The following is a 14,778-nucleotide window of genomic DNA, read 5'->3' on the forward strand; positions in this document are numbered from 1 at the left end:
AGGAGGCAAAAGAGAGCTGGATGCGAGCGATGCTGATGATGAGGAAGGCAACCCAAAGCTCTCGGAGTCGGGAGCCATCTCGACACTTATATACAAGGCGCGGCGGCGTGCGACACGCCGCCCTTCGCCTTCGTCAGCCTCCTAGAGCGCAGGGAGATGTTTCTGTTCCGAATTGAGCCAACGTGATAGGACGCTTTTCCTCACCCACCCCATGTGGGATCCTTCCCCCGCCGGGTTCATCGGTGCGTTCTCACGGCAGCTTGCCCGTTCCCCAGGTCACTAACACGGGAGTGGGGTCGGGGGAGGAGGCGAGTCGGGAGAAATTTAGCCCTGTGACGGCAGTGCTGCCAGGGGTCACCGGGCTTGGGAGCCCACGAGTCTCCATAACGCCGAGCCACCCCTCCGGCCGGTAAGCCGGGAACCAAACGCGAGCGCTGGGACCAGATGGGGAGGAAGGGGGGGTCCCCCTTGCGCCAGGTACCGTGGCTTTTGCGCTGTCGCCTCATGTATCGCCGCTCCGTTCATTGGGTGGCAGGCGGGTTTCGCATTGCACACGGCGTCCACCCGCTGCCCGGCCCTCCCACTTGGGGCTCCGCGATGCTGGGAATCCACCGGCCCTGCCGTTCAAACCTTGGAAGCGTGGGAGCGTCCCTGTTTTCCCCTCGGGGCCCCGTTGTTTTGGATCGGGGAAGGCCGTCCGCCGGCGACGAATGACCTGATGGCTGGAGCTCGGCGCTCGCGGGTTGGTGTGGGACGGGAGAGCGACACGGGGATGAACCTATTCTCCGGGCGGTGGTTGGCGGGTGCGTTGGCGTCGGTTCGTCGGTTTCGCGGTGGGCTGCGGGAGGGCATTTCGGATAGTGGCTCTGGGGGGAAAAAAGGAACAAGGTTTCGCGTAGCATCTACCGTTGCTGCTCCCGACCTCCCGACCCCCACCGCCCGCTGCATTGCAATCCCGAACGAACTGAAGCGATCGAGGGGTAAATGTTAACGGCCGCGCCGGGGTGGCATCGCCCCCCCCCCCCTCCGTGCCGGAGATCGGGGCTCATCAAGGCCAAACATCTCTCGGTTCCAGGTGCCTTTGCACTTTTTGAATCGTATGATTCGTGTCGGTCTCGGTGGTCCTTTTTTTTTTTTTTCCTCCGCACGCCAACCAGCTAAGCGCGAGACCAGCACGCGTAAATTGGATCTGGACTAGCCGACGTCATCCTCCGCCATGCCCCTCCACCACTTGATGTGTGGCACCTGGACACCTCCAGGGGCCATCTTCACCGTCCAGTTTGACGATGAGAACCTCACCCTCAAGGTGTTGAAGCGCACAGAGATTCCCCATGACGAGCCGATATCATGGATGACCTTCGACGTATGTGCAGCTCAGTTGCCCCTGGCTTCCCCGGGTGGCTGCGCAGGCACGCAGCCCAGCCCAGCATGCATGCGTCCTCTGCGAAGGAAACCTCCGTGTTAACGCCCCAAGACAGCATGCCCGGAAGAACCTCTACGGCGCTGCCATGAAAAAGTGGTCCAGCTTTGCCGTCAAGAGCCCGACCGAGATCATCCATGAGGCATCCCATCCCATGGGGGGAGACCGTACGTTGATACCCTTCGGCCTCGCGGACGTGTTTTTGTTGGCTTGGTGACTAAACCTCCCCCACAGCCAGGGCCAACGACGCCGACACCAACACGCGCGCCATCTTCCTCCTCGCCGCCAAGCAGCCCCCCTACGCCGTCTATGCCAACCCCTTTTACAACCACGCCGGGTTCGGCAACGTCTTTTCCGTCTCCGAGACGGGCAAGCTCGAGGCCAACATCCAAAACTACCCCTACCAGCCCAACACGGGCATCCACGGCATGGTCTTTGACCCCACCGAGACGTACCTCTACTCGGCCGACCTGACGGCCAACAAGCTCTGGACGCACCGCAAGCTGCCGTCGGGCGAGGTCGAGCTGGTCGGCAGCGTCGACGCGCCGGACCCGGGCGACCACCCGCGCTGGGTCGCCATGCACCCCACGGGCAACTACCTGTACGCGCTCATGGAGGCCGGCAACCGCATCTGCGAGTACGTCATCGACCCGGCCACGCACATGCCCGTGTACACGCACCACAGCTTCCCGCTCATCCCGCCGGGCATCCCGTCGCGCGACAAGGAGACGGGCAAGGGCCTGTACCGCGCCGACGTGGTCGCGCTCACGAGCAGCGGCAAGTACATGTTTGCGTCGTCGCGCGCCAACAAGTTCGAGCTCCAGGGGTACGTGGCGGCGTTCAAGCTGCGCGACTGCGGGAGCATCGAGCGGCAGATCTGCCTCAACCCCACGCCGACGAGCGGCGGGCACAGCAACGCGGTCTCGCCGTGCCCGTGGTCGGACGAGTGGATGGCCATCACGGACGACCAGGAGGGGTGGCTGGAGATTTACCGTTGGCAGGACGAGTTTCTGCATCGGGTCGCGAGGGTGCAGATTCCGGAGCCTGGGTTTGGGATGAATGCTATTTGGTATGACTGAAGAGGTCAAATCAAAGCTGGGGGTGGAGGGTGGTCACGCAGCGCATGGTTGTCTGCTGAGACGACCGGAGAGAGAAAACGCACCTACACAACAAGGCAAACTACCTACCTAGACAGTCCAAATCAAAGCGCAATCTCCCAATGCCTTGGTAGCTCGTACATCGCAATTCGAGTCCTCCCGGTATGCCTAAGGTACGTTAGGTATGCAAACAAGTTTCGAGGGTGAGCGCATCTTCTGCGAAGGGGGCTCATCGCAACACCCCCCCACAACACTCCCCCCCCCCCCCTCCTCCCTAACTCAGTGTGCTCAAGGGCCCTGGCATCATCAACGCACCGTCTGTGGTGAATGATCATGATTCTACGTTTTGACAGAAACAACCCTTCGCAGGGTTCCTTGGCTTCCGTTGCGAGGCTGACGTCAACCGGCCCGAGACGGGGGCTGGCATGCGTGGGAGATATCAGCACCGGCTCTTGGGCCCGCAACCAATGATTCGGGATAATAGTATAGTGGTCAGTACTTCTCGTTGTGGTTTCCAACCCACAACTTCCGAGAGGACCCAGGTTCGATTCCTGGTTATCCCATCATTTTTCCGTGTTTCCTGGGTCCTGAGGGCTGGTGCTTTTTGTCAAGGGCGTGTGTACTGCGTACGAGCCGCTCAAGTCTTGTTGATGTCTCACCCCCCTGGGTTCCCGTTTTCCGCTTTGCTGGCTCACTATGGCTGCTACAAGGCTACTTTTTGTTAGTCTCGACCCCTCAGGGCGCTCCTCGGAGGTAGTTACCTAGGTTACACACTGTACTTTACCATGGCAACGCTAGATTTCGCAGAACGACTGAAAAGAACCCCCTCCCTGCTCCTCACCATAGGTCACCTCAGCAATGCCGTCCTAGGAACCCGACTTGGTGGTGACTTTTTGCCAGCCTTTGTCCCGTCCAAGTCTCCCTCCGAGCACCGTCCGCAAAGCAAAAACTCATCAATTATTATTGACACAGCAAAACCCCACCAACACCCCCACGCAAAACGACGTCAGAGAAATTCCCATCCCAAAGTCCACGTGCGGGGCACGAGCGAGCAGTTCCAAAGCTCGAGCTTGACAAGTGGATGAGCGACCTCCGGCGGCAATTCATTGCCATACAGCAATTCTGCCATAAATGACCGCAGGCCGCTTGCATACGCAATCCACGGCATCCCGGTCCACCTTCTCCAGGCCCTTCTTCCCCATCTCCATCCTCATCCTCACCCTGGCCGTTTTGCTCGCCTTGACGCCGTCATCCCTCTTGCTGCCCCGCGCTGGCCTCCTCCTCCTCTTTGGCCCTCTCAACCGCCTGTCGTTTCACAATTTCCTCCCCAACCCATTGGCCCCATTCACCCGCCAATTGCTAGTACAACAACAACAACAACGACCCATCATCACCATGTCACCCTACGCCAAGGAGCTGGAAATCGCCCAGCTGGCGGTGCAGCGGGCCGCCATCCTCACCCGCGCCGTCTTCCGCGACAAGGCCAAGGGCACGCTCTCCAAGGACGACAAGTCGCCCGTCACCATCGGCGACTTTGGCGCGCAGGCCCTCATCATCGCGGCCCTGCGCGCCAACTTTCCCGGGGACCTCGTCGTGGCCGAGGAGGAGGCGGCGCCCCTCCGCGACGACGCCGCGCTGCGCGAGCAGGTCTGGCAGCGGGTCCGCGGCGCGGCGCTCGAGGACGCCGCCGCCGAGGCGGCCCTCGGCGGCGGCCTGCAGACGGTCGACGACATGCTCGACGCGATCGACCTGGGGCGGGCCGCCGAGACCAAGGCGGGCCGCGTGTGGACCATCGACCCGATCGACGGGACCCAGGGGTTCCTGCGGGGCGGGCAGTACGCCATCGCCCTGGCGCTGCTCGTGGACGGCGAGGTCCGGGTCGGCGTGCTCGGGTGCCCGAACCTGCCGGTGGACGACGGCGTCGAGCTGGACGCGGGGATCGGCGAGGGCATCGACGCCGACGAGAAGGGGGACGCGGGCCGGGGCGTGCTGTTCGCGGCCGTGGCGGGGCAGGGGGCGACGAGCCGGCCGCTGGGGAGGGCGGGCTGCTGGGCGGGGCGGGCAAGGGGATCAAGATGCGGGAGCTGGCGGAGCGGCATCTGGCCGAGGCGAGGCTGTGCGAGAGCTTCGAGGCCAAGCACTCGAACCAGAGCGAGGCGGCGCAGATCTCGCAGAAGCTGGGCATCACGCGCCCGAGCGTGAGGATGGACTCGCAGGCCAAGTACGGATCGGTGGCGCGCGGCGCGGGGGACATCTACCTGCGCCTGCCGACGTCCAAGACGTACCGCGAGAAGATTTGGGACCACGCCGCCGGCGACCTGATTGCCCGCGAGGCGGGCGGCGTGGTGACGGACACGCTGGGGAGGAGGCTGGATTTCGCCAACGGCAGGACCCTGGCGAGCAACAGCGGCGTCGTCGTCGCGCCGGCGGCGATCCACGCCAAGGTCCTGGATGCCGTCCAGGAGGTGCTCGGGCTGAAGCCGGCTTTGTAACGGCGGCGGGGCTTCGCTTGGCTAGCTGGGAGGGCGAGCGGTTCCTTGGACAATGGGGCATCAAGGGCACGGCATGTCGATGGCACACACGCACACGCACACGCACAAGGCCCCCGGGGGGGGGGGGGCCGGGAATACCGACAAGATAAAATACAAGTACATGACCAGTAGATATACACAAGCCACAAGCCACAAGCCACCCCTTGGCGCACTCGTCTATTTGATCTTCTTGGCCTTCAGCTTGATCGTCTCGTCGTTGATAAAGATGCCCTTGCCCTTGTACGGCTCGGGCACGCGCCACCGGCGAATCTGGGCGGCGAACTGCATGACCTCGTGCTTGTTGATGCCCTCGAGGAGCACGCGGGTGGGCTGGGGCGCGCTCGCCTTCATGCCCTTGGGCAAGCCCAGCTCGACCGGGTGGGAAAAGCCCAGCTTGAGGCAGACGAACGGCTGGCCCGGGTACTCCTCCTTGTCGGGGCGGGGCTCGACGGACGCGCGGTAGCCGATGCCCACCAGGCGGAGGACGGCCGTGTGGCCTTCGGAGACGCCCATAATGTGGTTGTTGAGGTAGGACCAGGTGGTTCCTTGGTTGGCGGGGGGGAGGGGGAGGGAGGCGGCGTTAGCGGAGGGGGAAGGGAAAAGGGAAGAGCGGTAAGAACCCAGAAAGACGCAAACATACCCCACATCTCTCTCTGCTTCTTCTCGTTCTGGTCCCGCACGCTCAGCTCTATCCTCCGCGCGGCGGGGTCGTGGTTGATGTTGACGTATTCGGGCACGTCGAGCTCCAGCTGGCCTGTTTTTCCCTCCCAGTCAGCCACCGACCCGGCTCAAGGCCGCCATGCCTTTTTTCCCTCTCTGCCACCGCTGCTCACCCAATGGCCCCTTGACGGTCACCCTCCGCTTGTACTGCTTCAGGTACGACGTCATGTCCTTCTGGTAAAAGAGATCGCTGATGTCGAGGTCGACGCCGGGCGGCACGCTGAGCGGGGTGCGCCCGAGCTTGGAGGCGCAATGCGTCGTAGCGGAGAAGTGGCGACGGGCCGAGGGGGTCTGTGTCGGCGTCGACAGCGGTGTGGTGGGGGTTTGTGTCTGGAACGCCGGCACGAGGAAGCTGGGTAAGGTGACGGTCTGCGAGGGCGAGGCGGCCAACGCCCGTTGCAGGGCCTGCCGCCCTGTCCTGGGAGCGAACATTGCGTCGAGTGAGGGGGTGGGGTGGCGGGTTAGCGGCCGGGCTGCGAGGGACCTGGACGACGGCGACGGCGACGGCGACGGCGGAGGTCTCTCTTTTCGGCGCTGCTCAAAAAAGATCGGATCGGGGATGCTTCGGTTCGCTCCGTGGTGGGTCCGGGTCCTGGTTCTGCTTAGTCAGCCGCGATGACGGGGGCGCTGCCATGCCCATTGTTTACTTAGGGGGGGGAGGGAAGGGGGAACGTCAACAAACTTTGGGATACCTCCTTTTGAGCCCGTTGCCGTATGTAGAACTGTTCTGTAGGCTGTTAGAGCCTCTGAAGGATGTACATGCTTCCTGTACCCGCCTCATCTCTGACGCTGGGCCCTCCGGATGTTCCTAACCTTTTGACCTCCACGCAGGGATTCCCATCGGCCATCTCTATTCGTTTGAAAATGCTCCTAGACAGGTGCTGTATTCTAATCGTGTACTGTGGTAACAAAACAATGAAGTCAATATGCATTGTACGATACAGGCCGTAACCTACGTTGAGTGACTGCTCTGGCTGGGCTGTATCGAACCTTCCTTCCCCTATTGACTCGCCTCGACGCTCCGAATGGACCTTCCCTCTTGTCTATCTTGAGCCTCATCTCTGCCTGATTTCCCTTTTTGGTTACAAAGCCAGCGAAAGTGAAGTCCTCTTTTCTTTTTCTCTTTTTTTCCTATTTTGTTTTGTTTTGCGCTTCTTCCCGTCTTCTCGTTTCTCTCTCTCACCTTTCCAACGCCAACCATTCTCCCTCATCCATTCGGATGCTCATTTCCCCCATCATTATTCCCACCACGTCCTTTCTCCCTGCTCACCAACCGAGTTCAACATGCAGACACACTTCCTACTCCTCTTCCTCTGGGCCACCCATGTCGACGGCTTCTCGTGGCGGAGCGAAAGGACACTGGGTAAGTGATTTGAATCGTCTGGATCAGGTCCAGGTTTAGGTTGACGCCGAAATGCTAACCTCTCACGGCCAAAGTGAACTCAGAAAAGCCATCGAAAATTTTACAGCAACAACAACAACCCTCCCGTCTACCCAACATCTACGCCGTCGCCCTCAGCGAGCTCCAGGAGCTGGAATCCGAGCCTCTCTGTCATCGCATCGCTGCTCGCCTGCTCGTCAACAACTGCCAGCTCGTTGATGGCAAGGACGAGGCCACGATCCTCACCGACAGCGGTCGTCAGGTCCGCGACTTTATCGACTCGTACGCCGCTAGCCTCGCCATCTGCGACCTGGAGCGCGGCAGCTTTCAAATACCCAGGGAGTGCGCAAAGTTCCGCGAACCTTCCTTGAGCCAGATTGCCATGAGGAACGAGCCGCGACTCCACGTCAGCCCGGGAGAGATCGGGCTCTGCCTTTCCGCTCTGGCAGCGTCCGATGCTGCTTGGAGCACCTGGGTCAGCTATCGCCACAAGGCCCTGAGGTTCTGCGAGGCGGCCAGAGCGGATAATGAAAAGGGTGGGCAAGGCACCAAGCGCGAAGCACGTGGCGACGGCTAACCTCTCACAGCACAAAATATATTGTTATACCAGCGGCTGACCCGCATCATTGCCAAGCTCACCGATGGCGTCGAGGACGAGCTCCAAAAGCGCATGGAAGATCTCGATCACCGCGCCCGCCAGTCGATCGAGACATTGGAACAGCTCTCGCCGCACATCGGGCGACTGAGCGAAGGCCTGGCAAGGGTTGAGAGGTTCCTCTCGCAAGATGTGGACTCGGCGCTGAGAAGGATGTCGCAGTCCTACCAGAAGAGCCTCGAACACTCCGACAATCTGCAACACCTCTTGAAGATGCTCGTTGGAAGTGTTCTTGAAAGCAGCTCGCAGCTCGCTTTTGCCCACGAGCAGTCGGTCCAGCAAGCCACGCAGCGCGCCAATGAGGATATGGATGCCTTGATGGCTGTCGTTTCATCAGCGATCGCCTCTTCCGGTTCTCTGCAGCAACAGATCGTAAGTCCCGCCCAGCATCAGCTCTCTGAGCGCACCTGGTTGACTGTTGGAAGCAATTCTCAAATCAACAAGCCGCCGTGCTTGCACAACGCCAAGATCGCCTGGAGCAAGGCATGAACCGTCTTGTCGCTACCACGGAGACGCTGGCAGCCAAGTTCCAAGACCACTCAAACATGCTCGGCCAAGCCAACAACCTCACAAATGACATTCTCGACACCCTGGAGGAGACAGTCGCGGTGGCGTCCTCGATGCAAGAATCCTTCCTCACGCGCGTCACGACAAAGAGCTGGTGGCCGTTTGTCGTCTTCCCAACGGCATCATTGGTCATGGGGTCGTACGGCTTGCCGCCTTCCATGGTGAGGAACATTGGGCTGCTGGCGGTGGGAGAGGTGGTCGGGTTTGTGGTTTCGTCATATGAGCAGATCACCGGAAGTCTCTTTGGGCCAGCAGTGGCGTCAGAGAAGCAAAACACGACGGCGGCAGATTTTCTCTGATGAGGACGGGGCATTTTTTTCCTTGGCTTTGCTCGTCTTACATTTTCCTCCTATTCGGCTTCGCATGAAGTCTAAGGCTCGGATGAGTTACAAAATAGGGAGAAGGAGGGATGAAAGGAGCGCCATGCGTCATGGCACAAGCAGGATGTTGAGCCATCATCAGGCAACTATGGACATAGATAGTGATCGACATGCTATATAACTGCTTGGCTGAAATGGTGCTACTTTTTGCCTCGACGGGATTTTTCTCACATGAAGAACGAACACAGGGGTCCCGACACCTAAGCCTAGATAAATCTGGGACATGCAATTATCCTGTGTCGCTATGCCTTTTCCCGAGAATGATTTGCCATGTTTACAGATTCAGGGGGGACCGAACCGAAGAAAACACAACGCCGACGAAGAGAGTGCGGAAGCTTGAGAGTCTATTCACAGAAGCGAATACAGAAACAATACAAAATGAAACAAAAAAAGTAGTAATATGAGACAGTATAACGCCTCGTTGCTCGAATAGATAAGGCAAGAGAGTCAGAGACAGACAAAACCCCCCCAAGAACAACGACAGCCCATGATATCTTCGTCTCTTCCACAGGCCTACCCTACTTGCTCCCAAACGACCACCAACTCTTCTTCTTCTTTTCCTCCTTTTCATACCCCTCCTCCTGCACGTCATGCGCCCCGACCACCATCAAAAACACCTGGTCGAGCGTCGTCGGGCTGACGCTGTAGTATTCGATGCCGAGGGCCTCCTTGCTCTCCTCGAGAAGCACGACGAGCCGGCCCATGGCGGAGCCAAAGGACGAGGATTCCTGGCCCTGGCTCTTCTTTTCGTCCTCCCCGCCTGTCGCCACCGGCACCCGGAACCTCACCTGGCCGTTCCACGACGCCTCCTCCACCTCGACGTCGCCGGCCCCGTCTCCCGGCGCCAGCTTGGACCTCAGCTCCGTCCTCGCCCACCGCTTGACGCGCTCCACCGCGCCCTCGTCGGTCCTCGGCGCCCCCCGGAGCACCAGGTGCACGTGCAGCTGCCCGCCGTACCGCTCGCGCAGCTTCTCGACCCTGCCCAGGGCGAGCATGCGCTTGGCGAGGATGCCCGCGCGCGAGGCGAGCGCGTCGGCCTCTTCCATGCTGTGGGTCGTCAGCAGGACGCTCCTCCCGACCCCGCGTCCTTCCTGTCCCTCCTGCCCCTTTTGGGCGGGCGACGACGACGACGACGACGACGACGATGATGACGACGGCGACTTGGCCGCGGCCGCGACGACGCGCCAGAGGATCCGCTTGGCCGCCGCGTCGAGGCCGGAGCTCGGCTCGTCGAGGAGCAGCACGCTCGGGTTCCCCATGAGCGCGATGCCCAGGCTCAGCTTGCGCTTGTTGCCGCCCGACAGGGCGTGCGCGGACCGCCTGCGCAGGCCCTGGAGCCCGACCGCGCGGGCCACGGCCGCCACGTTGCGCCGCACGTCGGGCACGCCGCGCGCGCGCGCGTAAAAGGCCAGGTGCTCCTCGACCGTCATGGCGTCGATGGCGTCGAACTGCGGGCACACGCCCAGGTGGGAGCGGGCGAGGGCCAGCTCGCGGGTGACGGAGCGGGACTCGACAAAGATGTCGCCGCCGTGGGGGCCCGAGGGCTGCAGGTCGCCGCGGATGAGGGAGATGGTGGTGGACTTGCCGGCGCCGTTGGGGCCCAGGAGGGCAAAGACCTCGCCGTGCGGGATGCCAAAGGTGACGTTGTCGACGGCGGTGGTCTTGCCGAAGGACTTTGTGAGGTGCAGGACGCGGAGGCCGTCGGTGGTGCGGGTGTGCGGGTTGGAGGTGGTGGAGGTGACGCGGAGGAGCTCGTTGGCGAGCTCCTCGTCCGAGACGGCGGCGGCGGCGGCGGCGGGATCGGCGCCGTCGTTGTTCGAGGAGCGGCGGCGGCGGAAGATCTGGCCGAGGCCAAAGGTCTTTCGCTGCTCCCCGTCGGCCCAGACCAGGACGAGGAAGAGAAGGATGGACTGCGCGATCAGGTAGACGATGGGGCCGCCGTACTTGACCATGCTCGCCGGGTTGGCCGCCAGGCTGTCGCCGTCGCACGCCGTCGAGAACAGGTTCAGCGCCACGAACATGGCGCGCACGACCGAGACGATGGGCGCCAGCGCCGCCACGACAAAGTGCACCACCAGGATCAGCCCGTCGGTCTTGTCCACCGGCGCGTACACGAGCACGCACATGTAGGCGATCAGGTAGAGCAGCAGCAGGATGGTCTGGTACGCGGCGGCGATGGCGTACGCCGACAGCTGGTTCGCGCTGACGAGCGACACGTTGTAGGCCAGCAGCGTCGACGCCAGGCCGTGCAGCACCATCACCAGGAACAGATATCCCAGATGGTACCACAGCTGGCCCGCGACGCCCGCGAAGATGGCGACGGCCACGACCGCCGCGGCGACGCAGATGCCAAAGTCAAACAGGGTGTAGGCGGTCCACAGCGGCAGCGGCCGGACGCCGTTGCTGTACTGCAGCCCGCGGACGTTTCTGCGCCGCTCCAGGTTGGGGTAGAGCGCGAAGAAGGCCGGGGCGGCGCACAGGGCGAGGCCCATGTAGACGAGCAGCTGCAGGCTGTCGCCGGCGTCCGGGGCCCAGGGGCTGTCGAAGGGGACGTAGGCGCTCGCGAAGGTGCTGTTGGCGAGGAGCATGTCCATCACCCACTTGCCGAACCAGGCGTTGATCATCTCGACGCCGTTGCCGCGGTAGGCGAGGGTCGGGGGCGACGACTCGTCCCCGAGCCAGACGGCGGCGGGGATGATGCTTTTGCGGAGGTCGACGACGGACTCCTGGAACCTGTCAAAGGTGTCGACGAAGGTGATGTTGGAGAGGAGGCTCGCCGGGCTCGGGGTGGCCCGGGCCATGAGATTGCTCGAAGAGGAGGAGGAGGAGGAGGAGGGGCTGCTGCTGTTGCCCAGGGCGCCCTGGGTGTTGAGGTAGATGGGCAGGAAGAGCCGAAGGAGGCTCTCTTGGGAGATCTTGGAGGAGGGGCCGGCGACCAGGAAGATGCTAAAGTTCGAGTCGAAGATGTTGATGGCGGTGCTTTCGGTGGTCTGCTCGGCGGGCGAGCATCCGATGGCCGCTTGGTCGCTCACGAACAGCATGACCAGCCCGGCGGCGAGGATGGGGATGAGGAACGCCGCGGCCGAGGGGAACCAGTTGTGCTTGAAGACGACGCAGCGCTTGAGGTAAAGAACCCAGATCTGGCGCAGGAACCCGATCGGCTGGCCGGACACAAGCTCCAGGCCTTGGGTGGCGTCTTCCTGTTGTTGTTGTTGTTGTTGTTGTTGTTGTTGCTGCTGCTGCTGGGGCTGCCCCTTGGCGTCGCCATTTTCATCCGCCGACGAGGTCTCAACCACGGTGCGGGTTGGCTCCAGCTCCTCGTCGCGCACCTCGTCGGCCAGCCGCAAGAAGACGTCTTCGATCGTCGGTCCCGAAAACCGGTAATCCTCCACCCGGGCGGCCTCCAGCCGGCGGATCACCTCGGCGGCCGTCGCCGAGTCGCGGGCCGAGTACCGGGCCTCCTCTTGCGTCGCGCTCAGCTCCACGCCCTCCACGTCGGGCAGGCTCTCGACCCCCCTCAGGCTCCCGACGTGGATCTTGTACCCGCCTCCGAGCCGCTCCTTCAGCTCCGCCGAGCTTCCCTGCGCGCGCAGCTTGCCCTTGGACATGACGGCGATGTGGTCGGCCAGCAGGTCGGCCTCGTCCAGGAAGTGCGTCGTCAGGATCATGGTCCGCCGGCCGCGCTCGGCCAGCAGGATGTCCCAGATCTTGCGGCGGCTCAGCGGGTCCAGGCCCGAGGACACCTCGTCGACGCAGCACACGGCGCTGCCGCCCGTGAGCATCATGCCGAGCTGGAGCTTGCGCTTCTGCCCGCCCGAGAGGGTGCGGCTCTGGGCGTGGGTCTTGCGCTCGAGGTCGACGGCGCGGACCAGCGCCCTCAGCTCGTCCTCGCTCGCCCGGGGCTGCGCGCCGCCCTTGGGCGCCTTGAGGCGGTTGAAGATGCGCAGGTGCTCGAGGACCGTCAGCTCGTCCCACAGCACGTTCTTCTGCGGCGCGATGCCCAGCCCGCCGGTGCCGTCGATGGTGATGCTCCCCGACGTGGCCCGGTTGATGCCGGCGATGGTGTCCAGCGTGGTGCTCTTGCCGGAGCCGTTGGCGCCGAGCAGCGCGACGATCTGGCCCCGGCTGGCGGTCAGGGAGAGGCCGTCGACGGCAACGACGGGCTCCTTGGGGCCGACGAGCCACGAAAAGGCGCGGCGGAGCGGGGAGGGGGCGTAGACCTTGGTGAAGCCGTCGAGGCGGACGGTGCAGTCGGGGGAGCCCAAGGCCGACGCCCGGTCGGGGTCGGCGCCGGTGACGATGTGCCTGCCGCTCGAGGTCGTGCCGTGCAGCCACCTCTCGACCAGGGCGCCCAGGACGGGGTAGACGAGGATCTGGAGGACGAGGAAGGCGAAGAAGCCGATGCCCGGGAAGCTCCAGGGGCTGTTGGGCGGGGCCCGGAGCAGGTCGGCGGGCCACTGCTGCTGCTCCCAGCGGGCGAGGTAGGTGATGAAGTAGGTAAAGTTGCAGGGCGTGAAGAGGAGGCTCAGGACGACGACGGTCGGGGTCTTGGGCCAGCTGATGGTCTGGGCGATGATGGCGAGGAGGATGTAGACGATGGTGATGGTGACGCCGCTGAGCTGGGACTTCTTGAAGAAGGCGGCGCCGAACATGGTCATGGAGGCGAGGGCCAGCCCCGAGAGGAGGAAGTGGAAGATGATGACGAGCGCGCTCGTGTGGGCGAAGACGCCGCGCCAGAGGATCAGGGCGCTGAGGATCCAGCCGGGGAGGTAGAGCAGCGAGAAGGAGGCGTGGTAGGCCCAGAGGCGCGCGGCCTGCGGGTGCCAGGGGCGCGCGGCGACCATCATGGCCTCGACGAGGGTCGACATGCCGCTCTCCCGCTCCGTCGCCATGAACCCGGCGAGGTGGTACACGACGCCGATGATGCAGACGATGAACACCACCCCCATGAAGTTGATGATCATGCCCGTGTAGACGACCCTCACCCGATCGGCCCGCTCCTCCACCGTCAGCGACGTGAAGGGATACTCGTCCACCACCTCGGGCACCGGCCTTCTCGCCTCCTGCAGCCCGCCGTCCCCGCGGCCCGAGATGATGCGGTCGATCTCATGCTGCAGCGGCAGCAAGTACACCTGCGCATCGTTGGTGTCCTTTTCCACGTCGATCCGTCCCAGGCCCAGCACCGAATCCGCCCGGATCGTGTAGTTCCAGATGCCGCCCTGCCCCTCGGTCGGGCTCCCCCGAAACACGACGGCCGCGAAGCACGGCGTCACGCCCCTCAGGGTCGCCCGGCAGAGCTCCGCGACCTCCCCTTCGCTCTCCACGACCGTCGCCCGCTTGCCCTCCGCTTCCACCACGGCGCTCAGCTCGCCGATCACCCTCTCGATCTCGCCCCCGCGAAACCCCGAGTTCACAAGCACCACCTCGTCCCTCCCGGTCCCGACCGACCCCGCCAGGCCATCCGCAAACGACCGGATCGGCCTCGGCGAGCTGATGCCGTACCGAGCCGAGGGCACAAAGAGGTTGCGCGAGAAGCTGATGAAGGAGGTTAATATGAGCGGGAGGAGGAGCGCGCGGATGATGGTCGCGAGGGAATGCCGGCCGAGGGTGATGAGCCAGTTTTTCAGGATTAACGTCCAGGTGTGCCCGAGGAGCGAAGAAGACGCCATGATGGCGGTTGGGTGGTCCCCCGCCAAGGGGGCCGGGATCGCGTGTGGGCTGGGTCGGGTCGGGCCGGGCCGTGATGTCTCTCACGCGGGAGAAGGGCTGAGTTCGGATGAAGGAGGTTGAGGTAGCAGCTAAACGGTCCGTCTCTTGGGGCGGTCCAATGACGATGGGTGTGTGTGTGTGTGTGTGTGCGTGTGCGTGCGTGCGCGTTTCGGTCTTTGCTTCGGATGAACTCGCGTCGCTGTGTCCTGCGAAGCGGCAGATAGAGATAGGTACGTAGGAAGGACGTGTTTGCGCAACGAGCGTCTGCAAGGGGTGTTATATCCCCTCGAGTTGGTCAGTCAACGGGTTCTTCAAGGC

The 14,778-nt window shown here is 63.0% G+C and overlaps 5 protein-coding genes and 1 non-coding gene across 6 annotated transcripts; 4 read left to right on the forward strand and 2 right to left on the reverse strand.

Annotated features, from left to right (window-relative positions):
• Positions 1-1,216: 1,216 nt before the first annotated feature.
• On the forward strand, positions 1,217-2,499 carry VTJ83DRAFT_7147 (uncharacterized protein; the record flags this gene model as incomplete). The annotated part of the gene is made up of 3 exons (XM_071013937.1): positions 1,217-1,363; positions 1,479-1,587; positions 1,655-2,499. 3 exons carry the CDS (start codon positions 1,217-1,219, stop codon positions 2,497-2,499), a joined length of 1,101 nt encoding a protein of 366 aa, XP_070863364.1.
• A 492-nt stretch (positions 2,500-2,991) lies between these two features.
• Positions 2,992-3,080, forward strand: VTJ83DRAFT_t158. Its single transcript has one exon. It is a non-coding gene; the product is annotated as a tRNA-His (tRNA).
• A 568-nt stretch (positions 3,081-3,648) lies between these two features.
• VTJ83DRAFT_7148 (uncharacterized protein) lies at positions 3,649-5,009 on the forward strand (the record flags this gene model as incomplete). Its single annotated transcript, XM_071013938.1, has 2 exons — positions 3,649-4,518; positions 4,584-5,009. The coding sequence occupies 2 exons, from the start codon at positions 3,649-3,651 to the stop codon at positions 5,007-5,009; spliced, it is 1,296 nt and encodes a 431-aa protein (XP_070863365.1).
• Positions 5,010-5,225: 216 nt separating this feature from the next.
• Positions 5,226-6,200, reverse strand: VTJ83DRAFT_7149 (mitochondrial 54S ribosomal protein uL6m; the record flags this gene model as incomplete). The annotated part of the gene is made up of 3 exons (XM_071013939.1): positions 5,226-5,593; positions 5,689-5,802; positions 5,882-6,200. 3 exons carry the CDS (start codon positions 6,198-6,200, stop codon positions 5,226-5,228), a joined length of 801 nt encoding a protein of 266 aa, XP_070863366.1.
• Positions 6,201-7,052: 852 nt separating this feature from the next.
• On the forward strand, positions 7,053-8,670 carry VTJ83DRAFT_7150 (uncharacterized protein; the record flags this gene model as incomplete). Its single annotated transcript, XM_071013941.1, has 4 exons — positions 7,053-7,131; positions 7,215-7,685; positions 7,737-8,176; positions 8,284-8,670. 4 exons carry the CDS (start codon positions 7,053-7,055, stop codon positions 8,668-8,670), a joined length of 1,377 nt encoding a protein of 458 aa, XP_070863367.1.
• A 599-nt stretch (positions 8,671-9,269) lies between these two features.
• On the reverse strand, positions 9,270-14,420 carry VTJ83DRAFT_7151 (uncharacterized protein; the record flags this gene model as incomplete). Its single annotated transcript, XM_071013942.1, has 1 exon — positions 9,270-14,420. The coding sequence occupies one exon, from the start codon at positions 14,418-14,420 to the stop codon at positions 9,270-9,272; it is 5,151 nt and encodes a 1,716-aa protein (XP_070863368.1).
• Positions 14,421-14,778: the final 358 nt, after the last annotated feature.

This window comes from Remersonia thermophila, chromosome 7 (genome assembly GCF_042764415.1).
Source record: "Remersonia thermophila strain ATCC 22073 chromosome 7, whole genome shotgun sequence".
Lineage (NCBI taxonomy): Eukaryota > Fungi > Ascomycota > Sordariomycetes > Sordariales > Chaetomiaceae > Remersonia > Remersonia thermophila.